We start from the raw sequence: 25,855 nt of genomic DNA on the forward strand, positions 1-25,855 counted from the left end.
ATAATCTGAGGGAGATGGTTTTGAGGGATATGGCTGTGGGTCTGATGGGATAGGGAATGCCCAATCATCAAGTGGTGAGGTATCTGGATCCGTGAACGGGTCATTAGGATCACCCCCACCCCCTAGGTCATCATCATCCGGAGGTGGTGTATGTGGTGGAGAAGTTACAGGTAAGGGTGGTGTAGGCAGATGAGGTGGGTTAGCAGGTAGTATAGGAGAAGGGGGCATAGGTGATGTTGAGGAGTCCTTCTTGAGTACAGGAACTGGAGCAGATGGTGTGTCCAGTTTTCGTTTTTTACATGGCACAGCCGTGACATGTCCAGTTTTTGGGTTGATATAAATCTTTTTCTGCCTTGGATCGATGGGATCTGGGTGAAAAAGTACTTGTTCCTCTGCAACAGTTTTCGGTGCCGATTTCTTCGATTCAGAGCAAGGTTGTGGTTGATCCTTATAGGTTTTGGCTTTAGGAGGTGTATCAGAGTCCTTAGCCATTTGTTTCGGTTTCGAGGATGTTAGTTTTGGAGCCGAAGCTGGATCTTTAGGTTTGGGAACCTTCAAAGCCGGCTTATCTATGGGCCTTGGCGTTTTCGGGGCCAATTTGGAGGTGGAAGGCGTCTGAGCTGATTTTGGCGCCGAGTGTTCTTTTGGCTTCGGTGCCGAAGTTGCTGGCGGGACAATGACATGCGGTTTGCTCGGTCCAGAGCTACTGGAAGGCTTGTCTTTTTTCTTCGGAGGCAGGACTTCTGAAGGATGTTTTCGGTCTCGACTGGGGCCAACAGGCGAGGTCTTGACCACTGCCTTTGGAGGGGTTGGGGCAGTAGTACTCACACGTTGCCCAGGAGTGATGAGGTCGGAGTCTTCTGCCTCGGAGATGATTGAGATCCTCTGAATCTTCTTCTGGGACATCTGGTCTTCATCAAAGATGTCCTCTGGTTCCCGGGCTGGTCTCTGTGCCATGATGGTCTTTTTGGATCGAAAGGATGCACAGGCTTGACAGCTGGACTCGTCGTGTTCAGGTGATAGGCACAGGTTGCAGACCTTGTGATGGTCACTGTGGGGAAATTTTGCTCCACACTAGGGGCATTGTTTGAAAGGCGTCCTTTCCATGAGCCGTAGGCCTTACGGCGTGGATAGGCCCAGCGGCCCACTCGACGTCCAGAACCGATTAAATCGATGTTGAAGGTGATTTGATGGTTTTTCTGTAAATTTTGCGCTTCGAGAAGCTTGGAATTGAGATTTCCAACCGGAGCGGAAAAGTTGCATCCGAACCCAATGGCAGGAAAAAAAAAACGATGGGAGTTGAAGCCCATGCGCACGATCAGCCAAGGGAGGAGTCACCTATCTCGACTACAAAGACTTCTTCCAAGACAACAACAATGTGCAAGCATCCAAGCCCAACAACAGATGGTGATCTACTATGCTAGTGCGTGATCTGCAGCTCATATGCCTCAAACTAGGTTATTCCCCTCTTCGCAGATTTATGATTTGTCTGGATACTGTACCTGGCCTTTTATTTGATATACAGTAAGACTACTTTTGAGGGAGAGATCAGACGGCACACTTTGTGGCGACCATATATACCTAAGGAAGCATGTAGTACACATCTAGCCACTACTTGTCTTGGGTTCTAAGACACCAGTGGTGAGCTTGCACGTTTACTAATGGGTCAAGACGACTGGCACTATATATCTTTTCTACTCCCATTTCTTCCACGTCCCCCAATACACATTTCTCCAACGCCAGTTTTGGAAATATTGACTGGAATGTATAGGGCACCACTTGGGTGATGGACCCTGGTGGTGAGACTGTATATACTACATTATCCCTCCATACACAGACTTCTTTGACCTCTCCCCATTCCTTATGATGCTGTTATTTTTGTATTTCAGCCCTGATGAAGTCTGTTAAAATTTAAATTAACAGACGAAACCTGTGTTGCCAAGGAACTTAAACTGCAATGTGAAGTCTTTGGATGCTTAAATAAATGTAAGTAGATACCGCAACCATTACATCATCGATTCATTGAGTGCTCAGAGATTTCCTTTTTATATTGCAGAGAAGTTCATTTTCCAACTGAGGTAGATTGGGTGGCTCTCCCTCCTCCTGAGCAACAAACAAGATACATGGACAGTAGCTTGCTTACCTTTGGCAAAAATTACTTACTACCAATATGGTGTTGTGTGCGTCTATTTTACCCAGCCACCACCAGGTGTTATACTTAGATTTGGGAATGTGATGGGGAGTATAGGATGGACTAGGAGTGAGGTGGAAATGACAGGGAATATGAGTGTGAAAGAACTGTGATGACCAAGACTCAGAACATGGAAGCACTGGGAAGTCAGAGCCGTAGAAGGTGGCAGGTGCAGGGAGGGTGACACAAACTGGAGGTTAAACCAAACACCTGTATGGGGAGAGTGACAGGGGTTGTGCCGGGGCTGAGAACTGGACAGGGAGGTGAAGCATGAACGGGACTTGGGGAGGGTGACGGGGTAAGGATGGCGAGGAAATGTGAGTGAAAGTGTTGGATGCCGACGGGGATTGGTAAAGTGACAGAATGGGAAGGCACACTGAACCATTGCTCTCCCCGGCCCACACCAGACTCCTGCAGTTGTCAACTGTCATGTCTTAGAATGAACCAGAGCATTATTTCTGAAGACCAGTCACTGGTGTAGAGGCAACTCCATCCTTGAGATGCCCACTCCATATATCTGCAACCCATGCCACACCTCAGCACTTTGTACTCAGTCGCCTTCCTCATGCTTAACCTGTCCCCCATGCCCCATCCTTCTACCTTTGCCACCAGACCTGCCCTCTACACATCCTATTGCATCCTGCACTAGCGTAGCTGACCACCTTCACTGCCCATACCCCAGACATTGATTATGATTTTTACTCACTCTGTTTAGGACATCAAAAGCACATGCACATGGCATCCTGATGAAGGCTTCACAGCCGAAACGCGCGTAGGACATAACAATTCTGCCATGACCATTCACCAGTGCAACTTGTTTTCCTATATGTAATTTGGACATACCAATGATTTTGCCATAACTACTCACCAATGTAATTTGCTTTTCTGTATGTAATTTAAACAACAAAAAATATTTGAATTCTTATGTTATGTTGAAGTTTCTCACTCACTTCATAAGGAGTAAAAAACAAATGTTTGATCTTCTGTTTTGAGTTTAAAAATGACCGAAATGTGTGAATAGGATTTGAATTCTATATATAATGTACATATAACATGATATGAATAAAATGTATTTGATACACTCTCAAACGTTCTCAGAGATATATTGTCACAAATTGTCCGTTTTGTAGGTGTTTGTATTTTGCATTTTTAAATAATATTCCTAAATTATCCTACAACTAAATGTCAATAGCACCCTGATTTAGGAATTAATCTCAGGGGCACCCCTTGATTCTTTCAAACCATTGTCTCCACAGCCTGTCTGTGCGGGGGTTCTTTCTTCCCTTCCTTCTCTGTCTTTGAACCAATTTACTTATTTCAGTCATACACTCACCTAATTCAGCTCTGCCCCTTCACCACATCAAAACTATCAACAACTTTCTCTGCTCCATTGGATATTACTTGAAAAGATCCATTACTTTTTTGTTGTTGTACTTATTCCTCTACCTCGAAGGAATACACTTGAAACACATCCCCTATTTATCCAAATTGCCCTTGACATGGACAAATTACATACCTTTGGGTTCTCAGATGAGGATTTTGCATCATTAATAGGAGACACAGGTGTAACGACCAGCTCCACATCCTCCACAATACGAAGCAATGAAGATATTCACAAAATCACAGCCTTAAAGAAAAAAACTAAAAGAATTGAGCTTCACGGCCAATTCATGCTTGAATACTTGAAAGCGGGGGTTATCCCCCAAGGTCTCAGAATACGTAATATACCAGGACTCTTTGTACAAATACGCCGTTTCCTAGAGAGGTGGTCACTAATAGCGAATAGATGCTCCCGGGATCTTATGATCCTAATTATAGAAACAGCGAAAGAACTAGTCCAGACTCTCATGGCAGAAATCTCAGAACTAGAGACAAAAATTAAAAACAACCAGGCCATTGAGGAAGCGCAAAAAAAGCTAGAAGTAAAAAAGGAGATGCACTCCTACACAGACTACTTGCTTAAAAGAAAAACAGACAAATTAAGAAAAGATATTCAGTTCTTCAGCCAAGAAAAGGTATATCCTTACTTAGCAGAACACTATTACCAGACTGAATCAATAGGAGATACTCAAGAACAATCGAACTATTCTAGACCCCCTAAAAAAGTTAGAACATTCTCAGATACAACAGACTCTGATAATGAAACATACAATCAGTTTTCTGAACAAGATCAAGCAAGGAATGTCACAGGAACATATAGAACCCCACGTCCTTTTTTATCCAGGCGTGGCAACCAACGCTCACGATGGAGAACCAGATTCCAACCCAGGTTCAGGGGCACATACCAACAAGTGGAGAATCAACAATACCCTCCACCTCAAACGTATCCACCACCACCAAATTACCAACAAGCTCCCAACACTTACTCCAACCAGGACAAATATCTGGTCACGAGACATGCACAGTATTGGCGAGACTAGAGGAAATCCCTATTTTCAATCTGAGTCACCATCCGCTAGACCAAGCTACTGAATCCCTATTAACGAAAGGCCTTTCGTTTGTCCCTCATGCTAATATAAACAAGTTTGAAATCTTTAAAGACCTAATGGTCTTTTTTAGAAAAATCAGACTCCAAGACTTTTTTCTTGGTCGGGAAGATACAACACCCATAGACAACAAGTCAGGTCTTAGACTCCCATCCACTTTTTTGCCCACTTTGGATCAAGTAGCGCCAGAAATATCCACATTTGAACACGTGGTTTTCAACAAACTTTTGGGAGCAACACAACACATACCCAAACCAACATATAACATATCTCGAGAAGAACATCAGGCATTATAATCTTTGAGCACCAACAAAGAATTAACTATCAAAAGTTGCGACAAAGGTGGTGGAATAGACATACTTGACAGGGACAAATATATTTCACAGATGAACACCATGCTATCCAAGCCACTTCATTATGCTCTTATAACCAAAGATCCCACCAAGAGAGTACAAAAATCTATACTCTCTATAACCAATAAAGCATTAGAAGAGGATTGGATCTGTGACAAAGAATGGGAATTCCTCAATGTACAACAACCTAAAATGGCTGCCATTTATGGAGTCCCCAAAATCCACAAGGACATCCACAACCCACCTTATAGACCAATAGTAACGACGATTGGTTCAGTAACAGAACCCTTGTCTAAATATGTAGACTCCCTCCTAAGAATCCATGTCCCACAGATTCCATCTTACATCAGAGATACCCGGGACATGATCAACAAAGTAGAGAACCTACACTCCAATACCCACAGACACACCATGGTCACCATGGATATTGAAGCCCTCTATTCAAATATCCCACAAGATGGGGCCATGGAGGCAGTCAACTGGTTCATGAACACATATGACAGAGTGCCCCCGTACCTTTGTTCTGGAGTGTCTCCAGATTGTACTCACTGAAAACACCTTCGAGTTCAATGGAACACTCTATAAGCAGACCAAAGGCGTCAGCATGGGGGCATCTTGCGCCCCCACAGTGGCGAACATATATATGGCGCTATATGAGAAACGCTATATTTACAATGACATTGCCCCATACAGTGAATCCATATTCTCGTGGTCCAGATACATAGACGACGTTTTTTTCATCTGGCGAGATGACACCACAGACGTCATGGACTTTGTATCCTGGCTGAATTTATGTGACAATAACATAGTCTTCACGGCTAACACCAGCAACCATCAATTGGAATTTCTTGACATCCTCATCCAAAACAGAGATAACCACCTTGAAGTAGACCTCTACACCAAACCCACAGCACGCAACACCCTCCTTCATTTTGACAGCTATCACCCCCATTCTCAAAAGACCAGCATCCCCTTCAGTCAATTCCTACGTCTCCGTAGGAATTGTACTAATCTACAAGATTATGACATTCAAGCAGAACCCATGAAAACCAAGTTTGTGGCTCGCGGTTACCCAAAACGGTTAGTGCGGGACTCATACAAAAGAGCCAGATATTTTGACAGACAACATCTGTTAACCCCACAACCCAAACCCACCAACTCAAGGATAGTCTTTGTCACAAGGCACTCCACCATGAATGGCAAGATTCGACATATTATTAACTCCAATTGGCATATCCTCAATGCCACCAAATCGAAAGAAAATGCCATTCCGAAACCCCTATATGCTTATAGGAAGAATAAGAACCTAAAAGATCTGGTGGTCCGCTCCCGAATGACAAATGTCACTAAACCTCTGATTCAGAGATCCCTCACTGGCCAGACCAAACCTGTGGGCAACTACAAATGTACATCATGCATGGCATGTCAATTTGCAATAGAGACATCCACATTTATGTTCAATAAAGTCAATTTACAGCTGAAAACTCTCACCAACTGTAAAACTACCAACATCATTTACTTACTCCTGTGCCCTTGCAACAAGGGATATGTGGGTGAGACGGCACGATCTATGGCCACCCGGCTTACTGAACACAGGTCGGCCATTCGCACACACAAGATCCAAGCACCCCTTGTCAGACATTACATGGAAGCACAGCACAATGAACACCAAATCAGATGGTTGATTTTGGAAAAAAACCAACATTAACAAAGGTATTGCCAGCACAAATATACGTAAATGTAGAGAGGTCTACTGGATTTTTTCCCTTAATACGTATCAGAAGGGAATGAATAATGATATCCCATGGGACCAAGTACTCAAATATAACACCTAACCTGATTCATTGCTTAACACAATTTAGCCACCCCTGTAGTAGATCCACATAGACGTACCACAGTAAGATAACATCTTGTCTTCTTTAACTATGTAATATTGATATCATCTGAATGGGTTGAGTTCATGTCCCTAGACTATCTAGAACCAACTACACCAACCCTGCCATTTTTAAATGAGGTAATGCTGACCACTTCTGGCTATGTTGAGTTAATTTCCTAGGACAACCCAGCATCAATTACACCAAAGCCTGTCCCTTCGTTGTGTTTTTTTAACAAAATGTAAAGTTGACAACATTAGGTTTTGTTAAGTTAATTTGTCCAAGACAACTCTAAATTAATTACACCAGCCCCACCACAACCTATTTGTGTCAATGGGGCACACCATCTCCTCACGACGATACAATACACCTTTAGACACCCATTCCAACATGGCTGTCACCTATACACATATCCTCTTTCTATTTGCCACATTTATGGCCCCCTTATATACTGACATTCAAGATAATTCTTTTTCATCATATGGATTCCCCGTTTACACTATAAAAAGTATTTCGATCTAACGTTTCTAGATTCCCCATCCTGGACGAACATACTCACTCTCTTCACTCCAAGATGGCGGCTATGTTTTTTACCTATTTGTCAGGATCACGTATCCTCTTACCGGATCTCACATCTTCAATTCACTTCCGGGTTGCTCGGGAACGATTCAAACTAGGCCCGCCAGCATATAAATAGAATCATCGCCGCCGACAATACCGTGGTCACTTCACCCAGCCAGCCCTGCGGTAGACGAGTGCGAGACGTGCCGGAACACAGATAAACATCTTGGGTCTCAAAAATACGTAAGTTTAGATCTCAGACTACAAATGAGCTACATGACAACTTGTCAGCTCTTTACAGCCTCGCCAGCACAACTAGTCCTTTTTTTCTCTCGCGAGCTTTCTTATACCCTCACCCCTTTGACCGGTAATTCTTTCTCTGCATTTTTAGTGACCTTACCGGCTGGTTGAGGACCCGCCCGTTTTCGCTGCCTGTATAAACCATGGGTAAGCCTAATACTATCATGCATGGGTCAACATCTTGAAACGAAGTCAGAATAAATAGATCTAAACTCCACACTCTTCTTTTTTAGCATCGTTAATACATTTGTAGCATGCCATTACCGCATTACGAATAACAGGAAGTGTCCTGTATTCCAGATCTCTGTTTGGGTAACTATTCTTGTATTATCATCAACCTATAAGCACCTACCATGTTTGCATAAATATTTGCTCCCATTCGAGCCATAAGTAACCACTATGCCTCCCTTTCTCAGAAGCAGTAGCCCTTCCCATTTTGGATCTTCCTCCAGCAATTTGTTGTCAATATAGATGGTTTAACCGAAACCTTTATCAACTCTTATAAGGTAACTCGTTATGCCCACTTGAGAATATCTTCCATCTAACCGACTTACCTGACATATGGCTCACCACACTACTTCATCCATTTAGGGCATTCTGCTCCATTATTCTGGCATCTTCATCCGGTCACGGATTGTCAGCATTTCCACTCTACAGGAGGATAGTGCTATTTCTTCGAGGTATGAATCTTTATCTCTCTCTGATTTTCTATAAATCTGACAGTATTTAAACTCCTTATTTTCTTGACATCATCCCCTGTTCTTGGAGACATCTATATCTCCATTAACTGTTTCAACTCTATGTAAAAACTATAAGGTCACTATATTCGAGTTTTTACTCACTCAATAAATATTTTCCTCCTTGCTTTCTAAAGTCACACTGTTAAGGAATTTCACTGTGATTGGGGCTATAAGGTATGAACTGATTAGGTTCTGTTTTTCTTAAAACAAATTGTATATAGTGTATGAACCAATAAATTTCACTTGTTCTTAATGGATTGTGTGATATTCTGAGCACACAATTTTTATTCTTGAATCACTGTAAATAGACATTAGTAAATATATACAGCACCTATTTGCGGATTAGACAATTGATTATGATTTTTACTCACTCTGTTTAGGACATCAAAAGCACATGCACATGGCATCCTGATGAAGGCTTCACAGCCGAAACGCGTGTAGGACATATATCAATTCTGCCATGACCATTCACCAGTGCAACTTGTTTTCCTATATGTAATTTGGACATACCAATGATTTTGCCATAACTACTCACCAATGTAATTTGCTTTTCTGTAAGTAATTTAAACAAAAAATATTTGAATTCTTATGTTATGTTGAAGTTTCTCACTCACTTCATAAGGAGTAAAAAACAAATGTTTGATCTTCTGTTTTGAGTTTAAAAATGACCGATGTGTGAATAGGATTTGAATTCTATATATAATGTACATATAACATGATATGAATAAAATGTATTTGATACACTCAAAAGTTCTCAGAGATATATTGTCACAAATTGTCCGTTTTGTAGGTGTTTGTATTTTGCATTTTTAAATAATATTCCTAAATTATCCTACAACTAAATGTCAATAGCACCCTGATTTAGGAATTAATCTCAGGGGCACCCCTTGATTCTTTCAAACCATACCCCAGACATCACCTGCTTCATAGCTCTGCCACACCTCAGTCCTAAATCTGACAATTAGTCCCTCCAGCACCCACCCATCTTCCAGACTTCCACAGTGCCACAATCCCACCTGCCCCATCTTAGTCATTAGCATCGGATCCACTTGCCACCACACCCCAGCCTCCCCGGTCACTATTTGCTCAACTGCTACATCCCTCCACCACCTCAGTCACTTCACACCCAGAGCCTGCCCTCAACTGTCTATACCCATCTACTGCTCCACTCATCACATCCAATTAGAAATCCAAAAATCCTGCTGCTACACATGCTCATGACCCTCACTAGAGTACCAGCCTCCACACGCTGGCAAAACCAAACTGAGTCAGCCCGACCCCTTCCAGAATGAGCTACACCAGGATTCACTAACGACAGCTGGTGAGCTACTGCTACCGCTCCAGCTACCTGTAAGGACATCTACTATAGGCATCCTGTAGTAGTGTACACTCTTTAGTTAGAATACAGATTGTTCTGAATGTGTGTTCCACATGAAGGTTTTAGTACAAGTTAGGATGCATGTACAGTATTCTGTTAGCTATCCTAACTTTGCTGTATGCATTCAACGTACATCCTATGTTTTGTGGTTGGTTTCAGTGAGGGATGCATGGACGCTCCAATAAAGTGCTAGTTAAAGAATTCACATTGTGAAGTTTATGACTATACATCCCCACTTACTAAATTGGAACCTTTCTTGTTTGAATATAATATGTGTGCCAAAACTATGCATCCAAGACAGAACTCATAAGCTGATGTTTGGAGAAAAATGCTGAATTTCCAAAATATATTTTGAGCTGATATTTAAGTGATAACGTGGGGAGATTACATCTACAATCCTTTCTCCATGATCTCAACCTTGTACAAGCCTGACACATAAGAAAGGAGTCACCCATGACCGCATCATTGCTAAAGAGAACACCGTACAAGGTGATTCTAATCTTCCATGCGACTGGACCGGCCACTACTGTGCCACCTTCTCCCTAAATATAGTGGCAATCACCTCCAACGACCAACCAAAGAAAGCCAAATACTGGATCAGTGACACCAGAAACATTACCTCACACTGTCAAGTATCAGTAAAGAGAACCTCCTTCCACCTCCCACCTTGACAAATGCACAGGACCTCACGGATCACTATTTCAATTCCATGTCCAAAATCCTGGACACCATAGCCCCGAAAGCAATAGAAACAAATCCTGTCCAAACGATCCAACCTTTGATTCAACAGTAACCTTAACGAAGAACGGCAGCAACTCAGACTTGTTGAAAGAGCTTGGAGAGACACCTCCTGCTTGGTCAATCTCATACTCCTGCATCAAAGGTGCAGCGCCTACAACAGGCACATATGGAAGTCTAAAGCAGCCTTAATTCAAAAGCAACTAGACCCGGCTTCTAATAGGCTAAAGAAACGGTTTGAAAGTATTGGAAACGAATCTGTTTGCAGGAGTGACCCTACTTCCACCAACAATACCACACCTCCTGTGAAGCCTTTGCCTCCCCTTTCACTGAGAAAATATCGCAAATCACCAAAGACTTCCAGATCGCTCTAAATCTTCTCCAGCACCAACTCCTCCACAATGGGTAATAAAGCTCGCCCATATCATCTGTGCTGCCCAAAATAACGCCTCTAGTCTAGCTTAACCCTCGGAGATTGGCATGCATGCAATCTTGACCTCCTCGAAATATTCAAGCCACTTTACTAATCCCCTCCCCTCCAAACTCCTTAAGGAGTCATTCACTTCCTACTCCCACTATGGACCAGGATAATCAATGCCTCTCACCCAAGGCTCTTAACCCGACTGCCTCAAAATTGGTTAGGTTAGCCCCCCACCTGAATAAAAAAACCTCCGGCCAGTCCAACCCAGGCACTACCACCGCCATCTCAACTATCCCTATTCAGGGCAAACTCCAAGAGAAATGTGTACATTTGCAGCTCCACAACCACATTGAACAATTCCTACTCTAACCAGTGTCAATCCTGCTCAGATCATAGCACTGAACCGGCCCTGGTCCTCACTGTTGACAATACCCTGTGATCACTCAGCCAAAATGAACCTTGCCTCCTGATCCTGCAGGATCTTTCTGCAGCCTTTGACACAATCAACCATGCTACCCTACTTGACCTTCTTGAGCATAGGATGGATGGTGATAAAATGGTTCTCCTTTTTACATAACAGATAGAAACGCTTCCTAATCAATCACTCTTTCCGAGCAGTTTCCGCGATCGCTTGGTGTTCCCCAAGGTTCTATCCTCTCAAACACTGTTCACCCTCTACATGGAGCCCCGTACTGAAGTCCTCACACTCTCCCACCATATGTATACGGACAACTCTACGCGAGAATAATCTCCATCAAGGACATCCACACCATCGTCACCCTAACAAACGCAACAATGGCTAACTCGTAACCACCTTACTCAATGCTCTTAAAACCAAATTCTTACTGATCGCTCAATCCACTACCACCACTTCGCCAATGACTAGCTCCCTCTTCTGCCTTGAATTGCACTAGACTACGCCAAATCCCTAGGTATACACTAAAGACCTCTCCATGCAAAAACACATCAGCGACATCATTAACCCCTTCCATGCTGCGCAGATTCCGCCGCTGTGCTGACGGAATCTTGCGCGGGCGTGGTCATGACGGAACGGTTCCGTCATGAGCACAGCTCAACCGTGGCTCATGACGGAACCGTTCCGTCATGAGCACCGAAGGGGTTAAAGGAGCTATCAGCTATATATCCATAGGAAACTAAAACCTTTCCTCCCCACAGCAGACCTCACAAGCACAACTCATGCACTTATGCTCTCAAAGCTGTACTACTGTAGCACTACCCTTGTGGGCTTCCCGAAAACCTCACTTGCACCGCTAAAGGCTACCCTCAAAGCTGCAGCAAGGATCATTACGGGTTTATGCAAGTGATCACATCACCCCTGAACTTCGTGCACTGAATTAGCTTCCCTTCAAGGCCAGGATGCGTTTCAAAGTTACCTGCATGATCCACAACGTAGACGGAACAATACCACCTGTCCCAGAAACTGACCATATCGGAAGAAAACAGATGCTCCAGAAGCAAGAGTTCCCTACTTATCAGATGCAACCCACCCACATCCCTCTTACGGATAGAAGTAAAAAAATTCTATTCAACAAATTACTCTCTCATTAGGACTAGGCCAGTGGTAACAATTTCCCACATAACCTGTGCATCACTGCCTCAGGGAAAACTATGCCTCTACTCACCAACCTAAAACTCTCCTACCTCAGAACTTTGCGTTCTACTGTAGATTTGTTTACATCACTTTATTTTTTGTTACTTAGTATTTATTTGTGATTATGTAACCGGAGTTAATTGCTATTTTGCTTACAAATCCCACTGTATATTGTTTACTCTTACCATTACTATGTATTTTTATTTAATCCGTGTTCCTAGTGTTACCCGATTGGGCTTACTCTGTAAAGCGCTCGGACACCTTTGGGTCATGCTTTTCCTATATAAATCTCCTCAAATAAACAACTTCAACCCATAACAGACTACCCTCGACCTCCGCAATCTACCAGTGAACAAGAGCCGAAAGATAACCACCTGGTCTCCATTCACCACTTGGACCACCACAAACATCCTGTTGTCCATTCACTACATCGCGCCCACCGACTCCCCTGCCCTACCATCTTTCTCACCCCGGAGCCAACCCAATCAGCATGGAACTCACCAGCATCCTCAACACCTTCATCCCCACAGCAACCTTCCAAGACAGACTTCATGGGGCTCTCTTCCCTTCCAGCAGCAGCCGGCCACAGGGACACTGCACAATAGCCTTTTTCTGGATTGTTGCCCCAACTATGCCCAGGTCATGCCCCTCGCCAAGCCATGCGGGTGGTGAAGAAAAATGCTAAACATTATCAATCGCAACACATTTGTTTCAAATGTGTCATTTCCTACGGTTGTTGTCGCCTGCAAACTGGTCCAGGCTCCAGTGGTGAGGGGCACTCCAGGAAATTCCAAATTAAATAAAAAAGCTGATGGGCAAAGCCATTTTGACCACCCTCACATATTAGATCAGCCACTGCCCCCAAGGTAGCCCCCTGGTCAAGACCAAGGTCCCAGGATAGGGGCAGTTTCATTAGAGGCATAGTCGACAGTGACATCTCCATCAGTTTCAGAATCAAGATGACCATAGGCCTTCTCCCGCAGAACAAATTTTATTTTACAGAATGTTCGGTACAGAGTTTACTCTCTTGGTGCTGTAACAGAACATCAGTCCATTCTTTCGTAGGTCTATTTTTTGGACTGCAAGGCGGCATTTGCTTGCATTTTCTTGAATCCCTTCTTGTTGTGCTTCTTGGCAAAACGCATGTTCCGCATAAATTTGGGATCCACCTGGGAAAACAGAAGTTAGATGTTCAGGATAATCAGGCTGAGATAAGTGCCAGGATAGTTACAGCACAGCGTCCTGTTGGGTAAGAATAAAGGCGCATCACAAAGTAAAATACGAAAAACTGGGTAGGAAAATCTGCTGCTACAGCAGAGCAGACACTCAGATGCCACCAGGGAGCCAGAGCAGTTTCAACATTAACCCCCTGAAACTCACGATCATTTGTGTGTGTGAAAGTGGCTTGGTTCCAAGTACAGCAGCCACGAGGAAGAAAGAGTACAATGTACCTTTGGGAGAAAGCGCTTAGAGCGCAAAAATGTTTGCAGATGAGCCAGTGTGCTTTAAAACACCCGAAACATTAAACACAGGCACCAGCCAGCCTGGGCTTCCTCCGGTCACTATTGGTCTGTTCTGCGGCCGGGTTTTGAGGCAGAAAAGACCAACATACAAGGGACGTGCAGGCAAGCATCAAAACACGAGGATTCACAATGGACCCTCACATAAATGTTCCACTGAAGCAAATACATTAAACAAATTCAGAGAACAATACCAGACCACAAATATAAAATGTCCAAAAATTACGAGGTTTGATGGAAATACAACTATTTCAACAAACACGGGAAAGATTTTGGGTTTGCTCTCCCTGCAGTATCAATGATCCAGCAACCATATATGCTGCAATCACTTTCGAATGCAGGAAATGACCACAACAAAGAAACATGATTTAGAAGAATGGACTGTGCCCACCAATTTGAAGCATTTGGAATTTCAAGTTCATGACAACCTCTGCAATTACAACTTTGATCAGATCTGGGAAATGAGCCAAGCGGGGTCACCACAGTAAAAGATACAATTATTGGCAAAGCCAATAGACTGCTCATGTGAAGCCTACTGGCTTTGCAAATATTTTTTTACCTAGAAGGCCACCATGTTTGCTTGCGCAGAGGCCGCCTTCTACTGCTATTTTTTAGCTTTAAAGACTGCATTACAAGATGGCAACCATGCAAGCAACATTGGTGAATGATTTTCCTTAATCCAAAAGAAACTAAACAGTAGCCACTAAAATATGTGACGGCCATATATTTTTTATTTTGAGCCAAGATTTGATTGACAAGTCTCAAACCAATTGCTGAAAGGATGGTGGAAGAGAGCCAATGGTTAAACAGGGCAGACCAAAATACCGGCCAAACAAATACTTACTCCTTTGAGAGATTCATATCGCTGAGATCTTGGCTTCTTAATACCATTTCTGTGCCATTTGCGGGCTGTCAAAAGAAAAGGATACATGAGAGAAAGTACAGCCTAAAATGCACAGTTTCAAAGTATAAATGGGAGCGGCTTACATTGGTTGTGAGTTGTATGGTTCTTGGACTTGGCCATGATTGCACCTGTAGAGAGATATTTCAAGAAATCATAAAACAAATAATTACAATGTATAATTCACAATAACCAATCATTCAGACCATGCAGTTTGCACACAAGAGCAGGTAGTTCTTTTCTGTCCTTTACCACAAGTCGCCAGCTCACCTTTCCTGTCACAGTTATCCTCTGGTAGGGAACTTACAGTAACATGCCAGACAACCCGGAGCTAAACTCAAAACAGTGTTCATGCCACACCACCCGAACTAAACCAGATACATAAGAAGCCACAGAAAACAAAGAGGAAAATTCATTTAAGACTGGAAAAAACAGCTGTAGAATGCAGAAAACTAGTCCATATTTTTAATTCTTAGGATATGTACATAGCTATCAATTCTTCACCCCTCTTAATTTCTATGTAAGTGAATCACTTCCTAAACACAAAGTGACATCAGGCCCCAACGAATTATGTTTATTGGTTTTTTGCTTTTATGGTCACACAGCTTTTTGCTCACACAGTTGAATATACCATCCTCTGTTGTCTATGGCATTAGCTAGTTCTTTCTCCCCCTTTTTTCTTGTCTTCTAGAGCGTTGCCTCACGCCCTGAGTTGTAACCAGGAGTGTAGGTGCATCCCTGACTTTTTGCGGGTAAGAAGACAATGCAGTCTGTACGCATGACAAATGTTTATGTACGAGACATTTGTATTATGTCAAAGAAAACGTAGTAGATATGTTCAGCACATTCATGTATTATTATTCTGTTTTGCCTCCAGGTGATTAAGTTACATCACTACGGTGCCACATATCCACAGATAAGTAGGTACTTTGGTAGGTTGTATTGTTCCCTTTTATCTCACTCATCACTTACTCACATTTTTGCAGTAGTGTTACCTTTTGGTCCTGACGAAAGCCACAGTCATTGGGTAGACACAGGTTGGCTGAAACATGTTGACCCACGAGGGCGCGGCCCTATAACGTTTGTGGACGTGTTCCCCTCATAATTTCTGCTGTTTTTAGCTTGGTGTCATTGGATACAGAATAAAATTTATTTTCCAATGATAATCAATTTTAAACCACTTTTCTATTCCACACACTGCATCTAGATTCACCACACTTATGACAGTCTCTCATTCTGAGATAATTCGTCCTCCCAACTACAGGAATCAAAACATCCCTGAGCTCCTCCTTGTTAGAGTAATCGAAGGAGTTGTAGCTCTATAACTGCACCAGGTGTAGTTATGGGAGGTCCCAGATGATGAAGCATGCCACTTCGGTGGGTGATGGGACTTGGCCCTCTTTATGAGGACTTCTTTCATGTTTGAACGTGCTGACATGTCGCTTCTTTTCTTTTGAGAGATTGGTTTAGACCCGCAGACTCTACTTGTTGTGTTAGTACAAAACAAGACAACTCCTAACTTAAAACATTCCAGGTTTTCTAGGACTTTTGCCACTACACTGCTGGAGCAGAACCGATTCATACTCTGGATACTATGCTGACAGAACGGCCCATGAGTTAGGTAGTCACTGATGGCACAGAGTGAGTTCTGCGCATAATAGGTTTGAAATCTGACATGGCCAGTCTTTGAGGTTGAAAAAATGAATATACTAATATAGCTAACTCATAGTGCCTAAATCTGCAGACACTCTGCTGCTAATGCTGTATTGAAGTTATACAGGAAGCAAGCTCCAGAACCCTAGAGGTCAAGTAGGGCAGCAAAGAAGCACTATTAGCGACACTTATCCCAAGCAACCGCTATCAAAAGCGCACAACCTTGAGGAACTGGATAACTGCAGACTGAAGTTCATCTCAATGAAGGGCAAAATCCCCAGATCCAAGGCTCCCCGACATACACCCAAATACAAGTAGTTGTCCTCACCCACCAGCATGGAGGGAATTCTCTGCTCAACGATGTTCCCAGGTACCACCTTGATCCCCGCAGGGCATCCACAGACTGTTTAATGTGTTATTAAAGGACTGAAGAACTTGAACTACAGCGAAGCACCTTATTTTGCACTCCTCTCCAGGTCAGCATCTTCATCAAGCACTATAGGCCATGAGAAATAATGTCTCGACCTACTTGGCCAAGAAAGTGTCCACCCCTGGTGAACAGAACACCAGACACTAGGACATCTCAGAAGAAATAAACCAGGGATTCCCACCTAGTCGAAGAGCACCCCACGCTAGCACCACACTCCTTCAATTCAAGAATCTGAAGACTTCTCTTTAAGGCACGGCACAGCCCCCCCCCCCCCCCCCCCCCCATAAGCACCACTGATCTGCCTCTCCCCCAACATCCTGTAATCGCAGGTCTACATACTGCTCTCCGTTAATACAAGCAGGAGCAGACAATTAAGGAGCTGACTCACTGTGCCACACACACACACACATCACTGCCCAGGACATGAGGAGAGCAGAGCCATCTGGACGCACCCACACGCACACCACTACCCTGGACATGAGCAGAGCCCTCTGTACGGCCACACACACGTCTACCCTGGACATGAGGAGCAGAGCCCTCTGTACGCACACACACATCTCTACCCTGGACATGAGGAGCAGAGCCCTCTGTACGCGCGCGCGCACACATCTCTACCCTGGACATGAGAGGCGCAGAGCCCTCTGTACGCACACACCTCTACCCTGGACAAAAGGAGCAGAGCCCTCTGTACGCACGCAGACACACACACCTCTACCCTGGACATGAGGAGCAGAGCACTCTGTACACACACACACACACACACACACCTCTACCCTGGACATGAGAGGCGCAGAGCCCTCTGTACGCACACACCTCTACCCTAGACATGAGAGGAGGAGAGCCCTCTGTACGCACGCGCACACACACACACACCTCTACCCTAGACATGAGAGGAGCAGAGCCCTCTGTACGCGCACACACACCTCTACCCTAAACATGAGCACAGCCCTCTGTACACACGCACCTCTACCCTAGACATGAGAGGAGCAGAGCCCTCTGTACGCGCGCACACACACCTCTACCCTAGATGAGAGCACAGCCATCTGTACACACACACCCGTCTACCCTAGACATGAGAGGAGACCAGCTCTCTGTACCCACACACCTCTACCCTAGACATGAGGGGCACAGCCCTCTGCACACACACCTCTACCCTAGACATGAGGAGCACAGCTCTGTACACACACACCTCAACCCTAGACATGAGGAGCACAGCCATCTGTACACACACACCTCTACCCTAGACATGAGGAGCACCGCCATCTGTACACACACCTCTACCCTAGACATGAGGAGCACAGCCATCTGTACACACACACACACCACTACCCTGGACATGAGAGGAGCAGAGCCCTCTGTACGAACGTGCGCACACACACACACCACTACCCTGGACATGAGAGGAGCAGAGCCCTCTGTACGTCATGTGAAGGGCTTTAGAGTGGCTGCAGAGTTACCTATCGGACAGATCGCAATGCGTTCAATTGGACGCCTACGTCTCACAGACCTCTGAGGTAGAAAAGGGGGTTCCTCAGGGCTCAATCTTAAGCCCCACCCTATTCAATATCTAGGTCTCGTCCCTGGCCACCATTATAAAATCTTGTGGGTTCCAAACCATCTCCTATGCAGATGACACCCAGGTAATAATTCCCATAGAGAAGGACCCCAGGGTGACCAGAGACCGATTTAAGAGCTGCATGACGAAAATCTCCGCATGGATGAAAAACAACTATCTACAGCTCAATTCCAACAAATCGGAGAACTTATTGTTTGGCAAAGCAGCAGAGATTTGGACAGATGAGTGGTGGCCAGAGGAACTAGGATCAGCCCCCTCATCAAAAACAGTGTAAAAAACCTAGGTATCTTAATGGATAACAATCTATCCATGGAAGAACAGACTAAAACCCTCTCGGATAAATGTTTTGGACTGATGCGCATGTTAAGGAAGGTCTTCCCATGGATTCCCATTTCCTCCAGAAGGGCCCTGATCCAGGCACTTCTAGTAAGCAGACTGGACTATGGGAATGCTCTCCTGGTGGGGGCTAGGGAAGACCTACTTTCCAGGCTGCAAGTAGTGCAAAACATGGCCGCCCGTTTAGCCTTAAACAAACCTCCACGGACGGCATCCATGCCACTACTAAGAGAGCTACATTGGCTGCCCATCAGAAAGAGGGCACTCTTCAAACTTCTGTGCCTAGTATTTAAGGCACTCCATGGACAGGGACCTAAATACCTCTTGGAAAAGCTGGAATGGTACATTCCATCGCGACTCTTAAGGTCTAGCAGCCAAAAGCTTCTCCTAGTGCCCAAAATCAAAAAAGCAAAGTCAGGGGGCCGTGCCTTTTCCTATATGGCTCCGAAACATTGGAATGCATTACCTCTAGAACTGCGCTCCTGCCCCTCGCTTACCAGTTTTAAGAAACTTTTAAAAACCTGGCTATTCAACTGAGACATGTCACTGTAGTAGCCTGCCGCCCAGGCGCTGAGAGATCCCCTTGGGGATGATTTGTGCGCCTTCTAAATAATAATAATAATAATAATAATAATACACACACCACTAATAATAATGATAATACACACACCACTAATAATAATGATAATACACACACCACTACCCTGGACATGAGAGGAGCAGAGCCCTCTGTGTACACACGCACACACCTCTACACTAGACATGAGAGGAGCAGAGCCCTCTGTGTACACACGCACACACCTCTACACTAGACATGAGAGGAGCACAGCCATCTGTACACACACGCACACACCTCTACCCTAGACATGAGAGGAGCACAGCCATCTGTACACACACACACACACCTCTACCCTAGACATGAGAGGAGCACAGCCATCTGTACACACACACACCTCTACCCTAGACATGAGAGGAGCACAGCCATCTGTACACACACACACCTACCCTAGACATGAGAGGAGCACAGCCATCTGTACACACACACACACACACACCTACCCTAGACATGAGAGGAGCACAGCCATCTGTACACACACACACACCTACCCTAGACATGAGAGGAGCACAGCCATCTGTACACACACACACCTCTACCCTAGACATGAGAGGAGCACAGCCATCTGTACACACACACACCTCTACCCTAGACATGAGAGGAGCACAGCCATCTGTACATACACACACACCTCTACCCTAGACATGAGAGGAGCACAGCCATCTGTACACACACACACACACACCTCTACCCTAGACATGAGAGGAGCACAGCCATCTGTACACACACACACCTCTACCCTAGACATGAGGAGCACAGCCATCTGTACACACACACACCTCTACCCTAGACATGAGGAGCACAGCCATCTGTACACACACACACCTCTACCCTAGACATGAGGAGCACAGCCATCTGTACACACACACACACACACCTCTACCCTAGACATGAGAGGAGCACAGCCATCTGTACACACACACACACACCTCTACCCTAGACATGAGAGGAGCACAGCCATCTGTACACACACACACACCTCTACCCTAGACATGAGAGGAGCACAGCCATCTGTACACACACACACCTCTACCCTAGACATGAGAGGAGCACAGCCATCTGTACACACACACACCTCTACCCTAGACATGAGAGGAGCACAGCCATCTGTACACACACACACACACACCTCTACCCTAGACATGAGAGGAGCACAGCCATCTGTACACACACACCTCTACCCTAGACATGAGCACAGCCATCTGTACACACACACACACACCTCTACCCTAGACATGAGAGGAGCACAGCCATCTGTACACACACACACACACACCTCTACCCTAGACATGAGAGGAGCACAGCCATCTGTACACACACACACACACCTCTACCCTAGACATGAGAGGAGCACAGCCATCTGTACACACACACACACACCTCTACCCTAGACATGAGAGGAGCACAGCCATCTGCACACACACACACACACACACCTCTACCCTAGACATGAGAGGAGCACAGCCATCTGTACACACACACACCTCTACCCTAGACATGAGAGGAGCACAGCCATCTGTACACACACACACACCTCTACCCTAGACATGAGAGGAGCACAGCCATCTGTACACACACACACCTCTACCCTAGACATGAGAGGAGCACAGCCATCTGTACACACACACACACCTCTACCCTAGACATGAGAGGAGCACAGCCATCTGGACACACACCTCTACCCTAGACATGAGAGGAGCACAGCCATCTGTACACACACACACCTCTACCCTAGACATGAGAGGAGCACAGCCATCTGTACACACACACACCTCTACCCTAGACATGAGAGGAGCACAGCCATCTGTACACACACACACACCTCTACCCTAGACATGAGAGGAGCACAGCCATCTGTACACACACACACACCTCTACCCTAGACATGAGAGGAGCACAGCCATCTGTACACACACACACACCTCTACCCTAGACATGAGAGGAGTACAGCCATCTGTACACACACACCTCTACCCTAGACATGAGGAGCACAGCCATCTGTACACACACACACACCTCTACCCTAGACATGAGAGGAGCACAGCCATCTGTACACACACACCTCTACCCTAGACATGAGAGGAGCACAGCCATCTGTACACACACACCGCTACCCTAGACATGAGGAGCACAGCCATCTGTACACACACACACACCTCTACCCTAGACATGAGAGGAGCACAGCCATCTGTACACACACACACCTCTACCCTAGACATGAGAGGAGCACAGCCATCTGTACACACACACACCTCTACCCTAGACATGAGAGGAGCACAGCCATCTGTACACACACACACCTCTACCCTAGACATGAGAGGAGCACAGCCATCTGTACACACACACACACACACACACCTCTACCCTAGACATGAGAGGAGCACAGCCATCTGTACACACACAGCCCCCCTCTACCCTGGACATTAGGGGAGCACAGCCATCTGTACACACATCTCTACCCTGGACATGAGAGGAGCACAGCCCTCTGTAAGCACACACCTCTACCCTGGACAAGAGAGGAGCAGAGCCCTCTGTAAGCACACACCTCTACCCTGGACATGAGAGGAGCAGAGCCATCTGTACACACACACCTCTATCCTGGACATGAGAGAAGCAGAGCCCTCTGTGTACACACGCCACTAACCTGGACATGAGAACCAGACCCATCTGTACACACACACCCCTTTACCCTGGACATGAGAGAAGCAGAGCCCTATGTGTACACACGCCACTAACCTGGACAGGAGAACCAGACCCATCTGTACACACACAGCACTACCCTGGACCTTTCAGGAGCAGACACCACTGCACATCACTACCCTGGACATTAAAGGAGCAGACCCCTCTGTACACACACATCACTACCCTGCACATGAGAGGAGCAGGACTCAGTCTCCAAATAATTCCCACTCGCTACTTCATCCCTGGTCCCTACTTTGCCTTCTCTTCTTACTGTACCACAATATTCCATGGCAATTAACCCAGGTCACGGCATATCATACAAACTCCACATCTAGAACACCACCTGCCTTCGCACTTGGGCACGTGAATCTACACTGCAGAGACATAGTGAACAGCATCACTTAATACATCTCACCTTACACCACCAGGTCACTCACTTCAGCATACCAGTAGCCCACACACCATAGACCATCTTGTCACTAACTTTTCAGTACACCAATGTATCACACCCCTTTCAGGGCCCATTTGACAGATTAAAGACCTAAGCAAAAGCAGTTGAACAGAACAAACCTTGACAAAGGACAATATGTGCTTCACCTAAGACACAGGCCATGCTACGTTTTTGACACAAGTAGATTTTCTGAGATTCAAAACTGCTTCCTAGTGTTGCATGAACAGCAGCTACACCCGCTGGGCAACGTTGCCCTCAACGTTCACCCTCCCCATCGGACGTCAATGCGATTAGTGACCCTAAAGGGAAGTCTGCTGTAATGCGCACACTATATATGGCCTAGCAACGCATCTCCTTTTCTTAGCTGTGTTGCTTACTCTAAATCAAAAATGTTGTTTACACCCTCACCACTTTCTAAATCCACCAGCCGCCACTGCGATTGAGTCTGGAGGGGGCCCCTTCTTGTACCTTGCAGGGGGGGGGGGCTAACATTTTGTTATGCCTCTGGCCTACCCCGGCACCGGCTGCCGCCCCCGGCCAGAGCTCCTTTCAGGACTCCCTGCGCCGGGCCATACGCGCACACATGGGTCGTTTCCTCGCTCCCTGCGGGGCTCCTTGAGCTTCAGCCGAGGGGCAGCGACTGAGGTCTGTAGCCCGTCACCACCCCCCCCCCGGCTCATGTACATAAACCCCCAATCCCCGTCCCGGGGCAGCGGCGTCGGGGTCACAGCCCCACCGGCCCCCGCGGCGTAGGATTACAACGGATCCGGACATCACTCACCGGGACTCTTGGTCTATGCGCCAACACAGCTAAGGAACCGGAAGAGAAAAGGGAGCGCGCAGCACTCTGGGTAAAGACGGCAGGACCGCGACCGGAAGAGGAAGCGAGTCTCGCTCTGGGTGAATGTACGCTCGATCCCCCTTGAGAACGTGCTGCTGCGACGCAGACGCCCGCAGGGGCGCCTGGGAGTTGGAGTCTTGGTGCACTCTTATTTTTATTTATTTATTTAATGCGTTTTTATATAGCGCGGACTTTACCCGAAGGTGCCAGAGCGCTTCACAATAGGAACAGTGATGATACATGAGGAGCAAGTTACAAAAGCAAACGTTACTTTACACGAGGCAGTAGTTACACTTGTGAAAAAGCAAACGTTACTTTACATGAGGCAGTAGTGACACTTGTGAAAGTATTAAGAGCAAACAGATTACAAGAGGTAGCAAACGATACGTTACAAAAGGAACAAGTGGGATGTGTGCAGGTTACAAAAGCATACAAAGTACATGAAAAGGTAAAAAACTGCAATAAATGGCAGACACTCAAATCACTAAAACAAACGTTACATTACATGAGGCAATAGTGGCAATTGTGCATGTATCAAAAGCAAACAAAATACAAGAGGTAGCAAATGATACGTTACAAAAGGAAAGGTTCCGTGTGCATGTTACAAAAGAGTAAAAAGTACAAGTCGAAGGTATAATAGTGCACTAAATGGCAGACACTCAAAACATAAGAACACACTGGGAAGGCACTTCTATAGGCATATAGAAAAGAATTTCCTAAAGTGGAAGGACGGCCTTCAGAAAATAGAGGGCGTGAATTAAATTTGGAAGTGTCTTTGAAGGAGGAGAACTTTGAGGTCAGTTGTGAAGGCCTGGGAAGAGGTGGTGGTCTGGAGCTGAGGCAGATGTGAGTTCCAGATTCTCACCGCGTTGCCTGAAAAGGATTGGGCCATCGATCTTTCCTTCTTGAAAGTGGGAGGTTCCAGCAATAGATTTTCTGCATTGCGTGATGGTCTGGAGCCTCCGAGAGTTTCAGTTTATTCGCCAGGTAGCACGGGGAGGAGGAGTGCAAGGCTTTGTGGGTGATACAGGCAGTCTTGTAGATAGCTCTTGCCTCGATGGGAAGCCAACGAAGGGTGGATAAAATGGGTGTGATGTGGTCGCTTCTTTTGGCCCCATATATGAAACGAGCTGCTGAATGGAGAACAGACTTCTTGGGGGACAGGTGGGATTTGTAAATGTAAATTGACACTTGTATAGCGCACTACTCACCCGCAAGGGTCTCAAGGCGCTTGTACAAATACCGCTGTGGAACCCATCCTGGCTTTCCCTGTGAGGCGTCCACTCCTGGGCACCCCCAAGGTGGAGGCCAGGCATCCTTAGCGTTGTGGGGGCCGTTGTGGAGATTAAGCAAGCTATTGCCCAGAGTTGCAGAGTGGGACTCCATGATTGGAATGGCACCGAGGCGAGAATTATCAGGTCCGTGGAATTTTTGAGCCCAAGACCCGCCGAGGCGGGGAATTGAACCCTGGTCCCAGGCTAGACCTCTGCATCAGGGTCTGCCACTCTAATCATTGAGCCACACTTCTCCACTTGGGGAGGCCAGTAAGAAGAGAATTGCAATAGTCCAATCTGGAGAGAACCAGCGATTGGACCAGGGTTTTGAGGTCGTGCTCCGGGAAGAAGCGACGTATCCCCCACAGAAGGCGCAGTTGGTTTTGAGCAGACTTTGCAATTTAATCGATGTGGGAGAGTAGATTGAGTTTTTTGTCGAGTATGACACCAAGGGATTTTGCGCTGTCGACAATGATGGGTTTATTATTAAGTAGATTCATCTGATCCATCCATGATTGAACTGGGGGAGGAGAAAGTGAGGATGAGAGGAGGAGGAATTCAGTTTTGGAGGGATTAAGAATCAGTTGATGAGTTAACATCCAGTTTTGAATGCAATCGAGAGAAGAGCTTAGGAAGGAGAGATCGTGAGTGGAGGCCACCTTAAGGTAGATTTGAGTGTCGTCCTCATAGAGATGATAGTGGATCCCGGATTACTAAGGAGATTTCCCAAAGGTACTAAATAGAGATTGAACAATGTGGGTGCAAGTATAGAGCCTTGAGGAACACCTTGACCGACCGCCAAAGGAGAAGAAAGACTGTTCGCTATTTTGATCATTTGGGATCTATCCGAAAGGAAGGAGGAAAACCATTTAAGCACAGTGCCCTCTATGCCCATTCTCTGTTGAAGAGTGTTAAGGAGAG

At 45.7% G+C, this 25,855-nt stretch overlaps 1 protein-coding gene and 1 non-coding gene across 2 annotated transcripts; both read right to left on the bottom strand.

Annotated features, from left to right (window-relative positions):
• Positions 1–13,626: 13,626 nt before the first annotated feature.
• On the bottom strand, positions 13,627–23,748 carry RPL29 (ribosomal protein L29). Its single transcript, XM_085624218.1, has 4 exons — positions 23,601–23,748; positions 15,162–15,206; positions 15,019–15,083; positions 13,627–13,823 (listed from the first exon to the last, which is right to left on the bottom strand). Exons 2-4 carry the CDS (start codon positions 15,196–15,198, stop codon positions 13,722–13,724), a joined length of 204 nt encoding a protein of 67 aa, XP_085480344.1. The 5' UTR covers positions 15,199–15,206; positions 23,601–23,748; the 3' UTR covers positions 13,627–13,721.
• Positions 14,387–14,517, bottom strand: LOC146797246 (small nucleolar RNA SNORA71). The gene has a single exon (XR_014969364.1). It is a non-coding gene; the product is annotated as a small nucleolar RNA SNORA71 (small nucleolar RNA).
• Positions 23,749–25,855: the final 2,107 nt, after the last annotated feature.

This window comes from Triturus cristatus, chromosome 9 (assembly GCF_964204655.1).
Source record: "Triturus cristatus chromosome 9, aTriCri1.1, whole genome shotgun sequence".
Lineage (NCBI taxonomy): Eukaryota > Metazoa > Chordata > Amphibia > Caudata > Salamandridae > Triturus > Triturus cristatus.

Bases quoted from the DNA above. Each gene is read 5' to 3' on its own strand.
- RPL29 (XM_085624218.1), bottom strand. From the start codon at position 15,198: ATGGCCAAGTCCAAGAACCATACAACTCACAACCAAT. The intron at 15,084-15,161 runs GTAAGCCGCTCC...TTCTTTTGACAG, and splicing joins CCATACAACTCACAACCAAT to CCCGCAAATGGCACAGAAAT. The intron at 13,824-15,018 runs GTAAGTATTTGT...CTGTTTTCCCAG, and splicing joins GATATGAATCTCTCAAAGGA to GTGGATCCCAAATTTATGCG.